The 12,415-nt window shown below is 43.1% G+C and overlaps 1 protein-coding gene across 3 annotated transcripts in view; it reads right to left on the bottom strand.

Annotated features, from left to right (window-relative positions):
• Positions 1-1,214: 1,214 nt before the first annotated feature.
• The window catches only part of BCLAF3 (BCLAF1 and THRAP3 family member 3), an 88,587-nt gene continuing 77,386 nt past the window's right edge, over positions 1,215-12,415 (bottom strand). For all 3 annotated transcript variants that reach the window (XM_088451611.1, XM_088451609.1, XM_088451610.1), the window contains exon 13: positions 1,215-1,671. In XM_088451611.1, the coding sequence (XP_088307737.1) occupies positions 1,642-1,671 (30 nt within the window). In that variant the 3' untranslated portion in view covers positions 1,215-1,641. The remainder of the gene's footprint in view (positions 1,672-12,415) is intronic.

Below are 12,415 nucleotides of genomic sequence, written 5' to 3'. Positions count from 1 at the left end.
CATATTTAAAAGAGCAGTGCTTTTACTAGCTACAAACTGCTAGTAAAAGCATTGCCCTTTTAAATATCAGGCATAAACACGATCAGAAGCGTCGGGTTTTATAATCCAACAGTTTGTAATTACACCTCTCAGCGAAATGCCTTACGCCGAACACCCCCTTTTTCCATGGGACTGGCTAATACAGTCACCATCACCATAGGGCCATATTCAGTTAGGTACTTAAAGCCCATTTCTGCGGAAAGGTATCAACGGTGACATCATTTCGCCAGGCGAAAACTTATCCCCGTATTCAATTCCAAAGACTCTTCGCCGGTGCGGAAAGTCAATGCATTGGAATAGGCGAAAAAGATTCGCCTATGAAAGCTGTTGAAATAAAAGTGCAGAATTGGGTGGTTTTGGGGTGCAAACTTGTGGGAACCACCCTGCACCCTTGGGACAGTCCCTCTAAAAAAGGTTAAAAAAATATTTAAGAACACCCCAAAACATGACTTTAAAAAAGGGGGCGAAAAAGTACAAAGTTGGGGGACAAACTTAAATCTAGTGAAATAGACTCCCGGGGGGTCCCCAAGTTTGCCCCAGGTGTTTTCAAGTTTGCAAGTGGTTGTGGCAGGTGGATTTTTGTATGTTTTTTTTAATACTTCAACTTTAAAATATGCCATCACCCATTTTCATGTACCCCAAATTTGCTGATACAAAAAACAGCAAAATGCTATTCTTCACCACTTGTGCAAAGAGGCTAATTAGCAGCTATTAAGATCTTTAAGTACCACAAATAGCTTCAGTAGACCTATTCGGGGGTATCTATAGTGATCCCCAATTCAGTGCATCTTTTGGGGGGGGTGTCAGGCGGATTTCCCCAAATCTGACAGGACTTTTCGCTAGGTCCGATTTCTAATTGAAAACGGGGATAAGCGGGGACAAGCTCGATACTTTTTCCCATGGAAAACCAGTGATGTTGGTGAAAAGTCCAGCATGCGAAAAGTACGGGTTTTTTCACCTAATTGAATATGCCCCATAATATATGCCTGACATCAGTGGTGTGAAGATCTACTTACAGTAGTAATTTCAAAACCAATATAACACAAGAAAAAAGCCTTAACTACCATCTTCTATACAGTGACAATGTGGTGTCTCTTCCTAAAGCTCACAAGTAATTAGTCTTGATGACATCTTGGAGTGATGTCACCTGACATGAGACCAAAGCAGAGACACTAAACAATTCAGGCACTTTATTACATTAATACACAAACTCCCCAACATAAACATTTCTATAACCAACAAAAGAAATCTGGAAAAAAAAAAAGGAATAAAACAAAACATGCTTTTGTTAAGGAAAATGCATAATAAATAAGACACCCCAACATAAGGGATGACCTCTCCTTGAAAAATGTGTTTCTGTTATTTTCATTAAGTCTTCTGCAAAAAACGTGTTACGGGGAAATTAGCAATTTTCCGTCTGAATACTGTCATTAAAAAACCTTGAAATCCGTAAAAAAAAGTTGTGCAGCATTCCACTACTGAAAAATAGTAACTTTTTTATCAAGACTATTGTATCTTCAATGCTGATGCTCACAGTTGCCCTGGAAAGTCAAGCATTAACCAATACGGTAATAGAGTCTTCATCAGGCTCAGGGAAATACGTTATATTCTGGTGGCGGGGTTCCCCCATCCCTGTGGAGAGAAATGACAGAAGACGACATGCTTGAATTGTTTTTCTATTAGGACACAATCCTGACATGGTGACTCATTTCTGTTACAGTCTGTGTGTTCTGTATTAAGGTGTACACACTGAGGGGGAGCAAGAGCTGGGCAGAATGAGTAATACTAACATGACTAATACCAGCAGCCCAATGGTACAATGCTGATTAACTCTATGTTGTAACTGCAATCCCTGTATAAACAAGAAATGTGTGGCATAATGAAGACACACAGTAAGCATTTTGATAAAGCTCTCGTGTACCTCTTTTACACTAAATTCCCGGGTCTGACCCGGTATTTGGAACAAGACTCCAAACCGGGTCAGACCCGGGACAGATCCCCTTCAGACTGCGGCAGGAATAACCATGGTCGGTGCCGTTCACACTGCAGTGGAACTGGTCTGCCCGCGCTTGGAGATGACATCATCTCCAAGTGACATAAAATCCAGGGGGGCAGGGACTGTAGAGCGCTGCATAATATGTGTAAGCTTGTACACTGCACTGGGGCAGGGACTGTAGAGCGCTGCACAATATGTGTAAGCTTGTACACTGCACTGGGGCAGGGACTGTAGAGCGCTGCACAATATGTGTAAGCTTGTACACTGCACTGGGGCAGGGACTGTAGAGCGCTGCATAATATGTGTAAGCTTGTACACTGCACTGGGGCAGGGACTGTAGAGCGCTGCATAATATGTGTAAGCTTGTACACTGCACTGGGGCAAGGACTGTAGAGCGCTGCATAATATGTGTAAGCTTGTACACTGCACTGTGGCAGGGACTGTAGAGCGCTGCACAATATGTGTAAGCTTGTACACTGCACTGGGGCAGGGACTGTAGAGCGCTGCACAATATGTGTAAGCTTGTACACTGCACTGGGGCAGGGACTGTAGAGCGCTGCATAATATGTGTAAGCTTGTACACTGCACTGGGGCAGGGACTGTAGAGCGCTGCATAATATGTGTAAGCTTGTACACTGCACTGGGGCAGGGACTGTAGAGCGCTGCATAATATGTGTAAGCTTGTACACTGCACTGGGCCAGGGACTGTAGAGCGCTGCACAATATGTGTAAGCTTGTACACTGCACTTGGCCAGGGACTGTAGAGCGCTGCACAATATGCGTAAGCTTGTACACTGCACTGGGCCAGGGACTGTAGAGCGCTGCATAATATGCGTAAGCTTGTACACTGCACTTGGCCAGGGACTGTAGAGCGCTGCATAATATGTGTAAGCTTGTACACTGCACTGGGGCAGGGACTGTAGAGCGCTGCATAATATGTGTAAGCTTGTACACTGCACTTGGCCAGGGACTGTAGAGCGCTGCATAATATGTGTAAACTTGTACACTGCACTTGGCCAGGGACTGTAGAGCGCTGCATAATATGTGTAAGCTTGTACACAAGACTGGGCCAGGGACTGTAGAGCGCTGCATAATATGTGTAAGCTTGTACACTGCACTGGGCCAGGGACTGTAGAGCGCTGCATAATATGTGTAAGCTTGTACACTGCACTGGGGCAGGGACTGTAGAGCGCTGCATAATATGTGTAAGCTTGTACACTGCACTGGGGCAGGGACTGTAGAGCGCTGCATAATATGTGTAAGCTTGTACACTGCACTGGGGCAGGGACTGTAGAGCGCTGCATAATATGTGTAAGCTTGTACACTGCACTGGGGCAGAGACTGTAGAGCGCTGCATAATATGTGTAAGCTTGTACACTGCACTGGGGCAGAGACTGTAGAGCGCTGCATAGTATGTGTAAGCTTGTACACTGCACTGGGGCAGGGACTGTAGAGCGCTGCATAATATGTGTAAGCTTGTACACTGCACTGGGGCAGAGACTGTAGAGCGCTGCATAATATGTGTAAGCTTGTACCCTGCACTGGGGCAGAGACTGTAGAGCGCTGCATAATATGTGTAAGCTTGTACACTGCACTGGGGCAGAGACTGTAGAGCGCTGCATAATATGTGTAAGCTTGTACACTGCACTGGGGCAGAGACTGTAGAGCGCTGCATAATATGTGTACACTGTATAAATAACTGTTATAAGATAAACATACTAAAACCTAGACGTTTGCCCCTTGGCAGTAAGGCGACATTACCGCATACATGCATGATGATCTCACTTGATAAGTGGAGTTGCTGCCATAAATTTGGCTGTATCCTGGTAAGCATCCAAGTGAAATTATATTTAAGAATAAAATATATGTAAAGTAAAGCATGTTAGCAAGTGCAGCATGATGTAATAAATGTTTTGTCCATACTATATTGTGGGGAAAACATAAGCACATATTATAACGTTAGCCATGACCATTGGGTCACTGTTTAATTGGAGTTTATGTATTTTGGCTGTGTGGAATGATGGCTTCCATTTCTATTTATAAACAAAAAGTACATAAATGAGGTTCTATCTATTCTATATATCTATCTACTGTATCTATCTACCTACCTATCTCTGGTCTTTGTAAGCTTCATGCAAAAATTCTACACATCTGCTTGTAACATTTACTAAACTATTTAAATGGCTGTCTGAATGATTATATAAAGGCACGGCTGAAAAGCATAGCAAGCAGAGTGGTTTGTTCATATGACACAATGCAATATGAATACAACTGTATTCTAAGTAGATAGTACAGCAGAGCTTAGTAAAAAGGACAAAACAGAACTATATAATATGAGAGAGAGCAATTTCCAGTACAATAACAGAGCTTCCGCTGTGAATCTTGTGTTCGCTGCAGGCTGGAATGAAGACCTGTGCGATGATTGCTCACTATTGGCTGTGACTCCTATGTCCTTCACACAATCAATCTATATACCTATGTGTTTCACTAGTCATTTTTGGGAAAAAAAACATGCATTACAGGTAGTCCCTTTAGAAGTACTGTACATATTTGGAATATATTTTACAGGGACTTGAGCTTCTTATAGTCTTATTTACCATTTGAATAAGTATTGATTGCCGATCATGCAATTGTTTCCTAGGGGTGATAGGGAACATACAGGTGTCTGGCAGCCAGCACAATTCAGCCAAATGAAATCCTCGCTTTAAAAATGTTTGTACATAGTGCCATCTACTGGCAGTATGTAATATTTACACCTGGCATTTTCTCCTCAAATAATCCATTGTTATAATACTGTATGTAATGCCTTCAAACTGATATGTGGGAACATTTTCCCATCATTTGCTATATTATTTAGTATTTCATGTAATCTAGTGTAATTACAGAGATATGAGTGAAGAGTTCTAACACCATATCACATTTATAATGTTGATTGTAGTAAAGCAATATTCAGAGCCGTCCATTCTGGGGAGCTGCTTTCCAAACAGTGGTAACTACTTACAGTCAGGTGCATAAATATTGGGACATTGACAGAATTTTCATATTTTGGCCTCTATTCACCACCACAATGGCTTTGAAATGAAACAAACAAGATGTGCTTTAACTGCAGACTTTCAGATTTAATTTGAGGGTAATTACATCCAAATCAGGTGAACGGTGTAGGAATTACAACAGTTTCTATATGTGTCTCCCACTTTTTAAGGGGCCAAAAGTAATGGGACAAACTAAACAGGGGCAGAACTATGGTAGACAATGGAGGCGCCTGCCGCCGGGCTCCAGCACTGAAGGGGTACCTCCTCAATTGTTCACAACATATTTAACCCACTTAGGGTTGTAATTATATACCCAGAGTATACCGTCACGGCCGTCCCCAATACATGGCACCGCTTCCCGGCACCTGAGAAGCCACCATACACTAGTGGAGAGCTCCGTGTCAGACCATCAGCTGTTGCCTTCTTCTATCTATAGCCTTTCTACATTCGAATTGTTACATTACAGTGTCAGCAGCTGTGACAGGAGGGGCAACAACTTATAGCTTGCCTCCGGGCGTCTGGTATGAATTTATGCCACTGAAACTAAACAAGCCTAAATCTAACTTTCACTTTTTAATACTTTGTTGCAAATCCTTTGCAGGCAATTACAGCCTGAAGTCTGGAACGCATAGACATCACCAGACGCTGGGTGTCATCCCTGGTGATGCTCTGCCAGGCCTCTACTGCAAATGTCTTCAGTTCCTGCTTGTTCTTGGGGCATTTTCCCTTCAGTTTTGTCTTCATCAAGTGAAATGCATGCTCAATCGGATTCAGGTCAGGGGATTGACTTGGCCATTGCATAACATTCCACTTTTTAGTCTTAAAAAACTCTTTGGTTGCTTTTGCAGTATGCTTCGGGTCATTGTCCATCTGCACTGTGAAGCACCGTCCAATGAGTTCTGAAGCATTTGACTGAATATGAGCATATAATATTGCCCAAAACACTTCATTAGTGCCTTGCCGGGGTTAGACAGTCGGGAAGCCGGCGGTCAGGATTACGTCCGTCTGCTTCCCTCGTAAAATACAGCTGATTCCATGACAGGAACCAACTCACTGTTTGTAGGAGCTGAAAATATATGGAGCAGCTCATAGAGCAAATTGGATTCTAGTAATATAGCTCTACATACAGGTTAGTAATCCTCAATATGACAGAATGTCAGAGTTCCTAAGGGTGTAACTGCTTGTTTATCACTTACATATTACACAAACGGTGGCTTGTCTAGAATAGGTGTAAGGTGTGTAATCCCTGGGTTAAGTGGAGGTCCACACCACTCACACTGCATTTACTTACCGGTCTGTCCTGCCGGCTCTCCACACCACTATTTCAGTGATTTATTTGGAAGTATGGCCCCGGAGTTATATTCCTGAAGAAATCGCACAGAAATATTTGCGATTTCATATATACACACACATATATATATATATATATATATACACACACACACACACACACACACACACACACACACACATTAAAAAGTCTGCTAGTAAATGTGTGATTTAGCCGCCTAAAACACAGCATCGATGTTGTTCAATTTAGATTGCATTTAAATTGATTAAAATTAATTAAATCGACCTTTAGTAAGCTTACCCCCAGATGTAGCTCTGGAAAAAAAGAGTTAAGACGTAAATAAACTTGTCTGCAGTGTCACAAACGCTGCTACAGGGATGTGTGGTTCTTGCCTGCAGTGCCACAAGCACGGATACAGAGGTGTGTGCTTCTTACCTGCAGTGCCAAAAGTGCTGCTGCAGGGATGTGTGGTTCTTGCATGTCATGCCATAAGTGGCTGCTGCAGTTGTATGTGGTTCTTGCATGTCATGCCACAAGCACTGGTGCAGGGCTGTGCAGTGGTGCACAGCTGTGTGGTTCTTGCATGTCATGCCATAAGTGGCTGCTGCAGTTGTATGTGGTTCTTGCATGTCATGCCACAAGCACTGGTGCAGGGCTGTGCAGTGGTGCACAGCTGTGTGGTTCTTGCATGTCATGCCATAAGTGGCTGCTGTAGTTGTATGTGGTTCTTGCACGTAATGCCACAAGCACTGGTGCAGGGCTGTGTGGTTCTTGCATGCCATGTCTCAATTGTTGCTGCAGGGGTGTGTAGTTCTCTCCTACCGTGCCACAAGTGCTGGTGCAGGAGTATGTGGGTCTTGTCTGTGCTGGTGCAGGAGTGTGTGGGTCTTGTCCGTGCTGGTGCAGGAGTGTGTGGGTCTTGTCCGTGCTGGTGCAGGAGTGTGTGGGTCTTGTCTGTGCTGGTGCAGGAGTGTGTGGGTCTTGTCTGTGCTGGTGCAGGAGTGTGTGGGTCTTGTCTGTGCTGGTGCAGGAGTATGTGGGTCTTGTCTGTGCTGGAGCAGGAGTGTGTGGGTCTTGTCTGTGCTGGTGCAGGAGTGTGTAGTTCTCTCCTACCGTACCACAAGTGCTGGTGGAGGAGTATGTGGGTCTTGTCTGTGCTGGTGCAGGAGTGTGTGGGTCTTGTCCGTGCTGCTGCAGGAGTGTGTGGGTCTTGTCCGTGCTGGTGCAGGAGTGTGTGGGTCTTGTCTGTGCTGGTGCAGGAGTGTGTGGGTCTTGTCTGTGCTGGTGCAGGAGTGTGTGGGTCTTGTCTGTGCTGGTGCAGGAGTATGTGGGTCTTGTCTGTGCTGGAGCAGGAGTGTGTGGGTCTTGTCTGTGCTGCTGCAGGAGTATGTGGGTCTTGTCTGTGCTGGAGCAGGAGTGTGTGGGTCTTGTCTGTGCTGCTGCAGGAGTGTGTGGGTCTTGTCTGTGCTGCTGCAGGAGTGTGTGGGTCTTGTCTGTGCTGGTGCAGGAGTGTGTAGTTCTCTCCTACCGTACCACAAGTGCTGGTGGAGGAGTATGTGGGTCTTGTCTGTGCTGCTGCAGGAGTGTGTGGGTCTTGTCTGTGCTGGAGCAGGAGTGTGTGGGTCTTGTCTGTGCTGTTGCAGGAGTTTGTGGGTCTTGTCTGTGCTGGTGCAGGAGTGTGTAGTTCTCTCCTACCGTACCACAAGTGCTGGTGGAGGAGTATGTGGGTCTTGTCTGTGCTGGAGCAGGAGTGTGTGGGTCTTGTCTGTGCTGCTGCAGGAGTATGTGGGTCTTGTCTGTGCTGGAGCAGGAGTGTGTGGGTCTTGTCTGTGCTGGTGCAGGAGTGTGTAGTTCTCTCCTACCGTACCACAAGTGCTGGTGGAGGAGTATGTGGGTCTTGTCTGTGCTGGAGCAGGAGTGTGTGGGTCTTGTCTGTGCTGCTGCAGGAGTATGTGGGTCTTGTCTGTGCTGGAGCAGGAGTGTGTGGGTCTTGTCTGTGCTGGTGCAGGAGTGTGTAGTTCTCTCCTACCGTACCACAAGTGCTGGTGGAGGAGTATGTGGGTCTTGTCTGTGCTGCTGCAGGAGTGTGTGGGTCTGAAAAAGCACAAAGTGGGGGGACAAGCATAAAAACTAGCGAAATAGACTTCTTGGGGGTCTGCAAGGATGTGTCAGATGCTTTTAGGATTGCAGGTGCGTTTTTCAAGTTTTTTTAAAACTTCATTTTAGAGACTTTAAAAGATGCTAGCACTCATTGTCAAGCGCCCCAATTTTGACAGGTCTACTTATTTTCACCCCAAAATACTGCTTAATGCCATTCTTCACCACATGTGTAAAGACGCTAATAAGAAGCTATTGAAACAACTTAAGTACCCCACACAGTTTTATTAAGGCTATTCGAACACATCTACATTGATCCCCAATGTTAGCGCATTTTTTGGGGGGTTCAGGCTGGTTTCCCCAATTCTGAGAGCACTTTCTGCCTGTTCTGAATTCGCCGCTTGCCGTTTTCGAGTGGTTTGATTTGGCCACACCTAATGTTTTTGCTATCTCTCAGATGGGTTTGTTTTGATTTTTCAGCCTAATGATGGCTTGCTTCACTGATAGTGACAGCTCTTCGGATCTCATATTGAGAGTCGACAGCAACTGATTCCAAATGCAAATGTCACACCTAGAATCAACTCCTGACCTTTTACCTGCTTAATTGCTAATGAAATAACGAGGGAATAGCCCACACCTGTCCATGAAATAGCTTTTGCGTTGATAGTCCCATTACTTTTGGCTCCTTAAAAAGTGGGAGACACATATAGAAACCATTGTAATTCCTACACCGTTCACCGGATTTGGATGTAATTACCCTCAAATTAAATCTGAAAGTCTGCAGTTAAAGCACATCTTGTTTGTTTCATTTCAAAGCCATTGTGGTGGTGAATAGAGGCCAAAATATGAAAATTATGTCAATGTCACAATATTTATGCACCTGACTGTACATTGATTTGCATGGCACATATAGTTTTAATAAACAATGGAGTGGCTTATGAGTAGACTATGGAAATAACTTTTGCTTTAGGAGTGGAAGGCTGTAGATGAGGCAGACATTCTTGTCTAGTCATTGAATACACCACTCTGCAGCACTGACACAGATAAGGAAGAGAGGGTTTAATTTCACTTTAAGTAAAACAGAAACTATGTAAAACCAGAGAGTTCTTCCATTAAGTGCCTACAAACATTCAAAAAGGATATATAATGCTTTAAAACCAAAGATTCCAATTTGTCTAGGCTGCCATCTTGATTCTTTGGCAAAGCTACAATGATATATCATCAATAGAGTAACAGAGCAGTGACACCCAAATTACCAAAATATTATGCCAACTGTGCTGCCTTTCCCATCAATATAAATGAATACAGCATTTCTCAGACATTGGAACACCGGATACTTTCAAGTCTGCCAGTGATCACATTTATAGCCCTTTCATATGCCTAAACTTTTATTTAGCTTTCATTACTCTTCAAAAAGTAGGCTTCAAAAGATTTTTCTTTTCTTTATGGGCTAAATATTGGCCTTTCCTTCTGTTCTTGGCTAGGTCTGTGAAAGCCTATACCCATAAAAGAGTTTCATGAATCACCCATGTTACTCCATGTAACGCTAGACATATTGTGGACAGCTAGCAGCTAATAAAAAATGTACATGTTGATGATTATTTTATTTTTATGTTAAATTGAGCTGAACGTACTGTAATCTTAAGAAATGTCTAAGCAGGTGAACGTAATGTCTGTGTGGTTACTAGTGGGTGTGGGTTGTATTCCTGCTAAACAGCTGAAAAAGCCCAACAAAAGTGACTATGGAAATGACAGAACTTGGGACATCTGAATTTAAAGTTTTATTTCTAAGCTGCAGAGGGAAAAACATTACTCTTTATACGGGACTTCTGGAAGTTGCCCCATGTTGCTACCAAACACTGATAACCCAATGTAGATTACGGCCATGTTTCTTCATTTGTTCACTACACACATTCACATTGATCACTAGTGTGAGGGGGAGAGAATGTGACTGCAACATATATTTTATGTTACATGGCTGACTCTGGACAACACAAGTCTCATCTCATACTAAAAGGTCTTAAGAGATCACAAGCTCAGATTATCTGCACCCCCAAAGACCAAACATTGGCTACACTGCATGGTCAGGCCACAGCACTATCACCTCTCTCATTGCTACTCTCCTATTCCTAAACAAATCAAATTATTTATAGATAACCAGATCTGCTTTAGATATGAGCTCACAAATGAGCGACAGAGGGTAAATACCATGAAATAGGCACACTTCTTAAAATATCTTTGTTAAATTAAAGGAGTTGTTAGAACCGCCCTTTTCTCCAGCTGAATTAAGCAAAGCTATCATTCAAATCACATTGGGTGCAAGCCCAGGCTCGGATGGGTTCACCATCACTGAAACATTTAAGGAATAACTTACCCAGCTCCTTCTACAGGTATTTATACTGTATATCTGTCTTTTTCTGTTTCTATCCCAAATCCCTGACTCTAGGGGATCCACATTCTGATGCTCCCCATAAAATTCAGACTCTTTACTATGGTCTAGCTATAGGTGAATTTCTTTATACACAGAAACAGACAGATCTCTGGTGCACAACTCCAAATTACTGATAATATATAAATGCAATAAAAATTTTGCAATCAGTAGAGGTTTTTAGCATAATCATGGCCAAGGTTATGGGCCTACCCACCATATCCAGGTAACCTCTTTAGGGTAGGTCCCTAACATACTAGGGTTCAAATCCAAAGCGCAGGACACCCCTAAATCAGCGCAGCCTAACCACCCCAGGGCATTGCCATAGTGAGAAAAGTGAAGTAAAAAATTTCTTTATACATCTGGACCAAAAAATTATTTGTCAAATTTTTTAAGACAAATTCAATTTCCAGGACTAATTCAACTGGGATTTGTTTCAACATTAACAAAACTGTGGACATGACTTTCTCTCAACAGATGCCTGCAAAACTGCTATAGTCAATAGACGTAGAAAAAATGATAAGAGTGAACTGCCGATTTTTAGTCTCTTTAGCTCACCTTAGTCGTAAACGAAGGCGACAAAACTGCTTCATGAGACTGCACTGCTTAATTTGATATATGACACTTCTATATCTATGTCCGAATATATATATAAAAAGTGGTATGATGCAGCAGCCGCTGCTTTTTTTTCCACTGTACTCATCTGCGACTTTGTACATATTTAAAACTATTTCTTCTGCAGTTAAAGTATCAGCTCAGCGTCTCTGGTACAGATTGAGTGGTGTTTTGCTACATCTGCGGTGTGATTAAGATGCAAAGTCGCTACGCTACACAGTCCGGCGCGGCTCACTCGCACCAGGCATCTTGCGCCGCACTGCGTATTGAGGCTAGGGAGTAAATTTACTAAAGTGAGAGTTTTTAGAAGTGAGTTTTAGAAGAGATGTTGCCTATAGCAACCAAACAGATTCTACTTAACATTTAACTAGCACCTTCTAGAAGATGTTTGGTTGCTATAGGCAACATCTCTTCTAAAACTCACTTCTAAAAACTCTCACTCTAGTAAATTTACCCCTAGGTGTGTGAGGACACATCTGTACTTCATCTGCTGCTACAAATAAAGTATTTATTTTACTAATCATACCAGCATATGTATGAACTTTATTCCATACTCCTCTACACTCCCTGAATCACCCATTCCCCATCCACTAACATACTTTCCTACTAATTTATGAACATACAATAATATATTGAAGCTGCACTGGTTGCACCGATAATAAAGTAGGACTAATGGACTAAATGTAACAGGTTTATTACTAACTATATATCATAGATACAGCAAACATCAGATAAATGCCATAAGTGTTAAACCATGTAACCACAATAGAAAGCGCACTGACTAAATATTTCAACATTCTCACCAGTGGTAGCAAGCATCCAATTAATCTCCAGACTGACGGTACTTAAAGATGGTATTGGGTGCCAGACAGGGGCGTATCTACAATGGGTGCAGGGTGTGCGGGGAACACTGGCCA

This window comes from Taudactylus pleione, unplaced genomic scaffold, assembly GCF_031769625.1.
Source record: "Taudactylus pleione unplaced genomic scaffold, aTauple2 ptg000026l, whole genome shotgun sequence".
Classification (NCBI taxonomy): domain Eukaryota; kingdom Metazoa; phylum Chordata; class Amphibia; order Anura; family Myobatrachidae; genus Taudactylus; species Taudactylus pleione.
The sequence above is the reverse complement of the archived record's forward strand: the minus strand, read 5'-3'. Positions and strand labels throughout refer to the sequence as shown.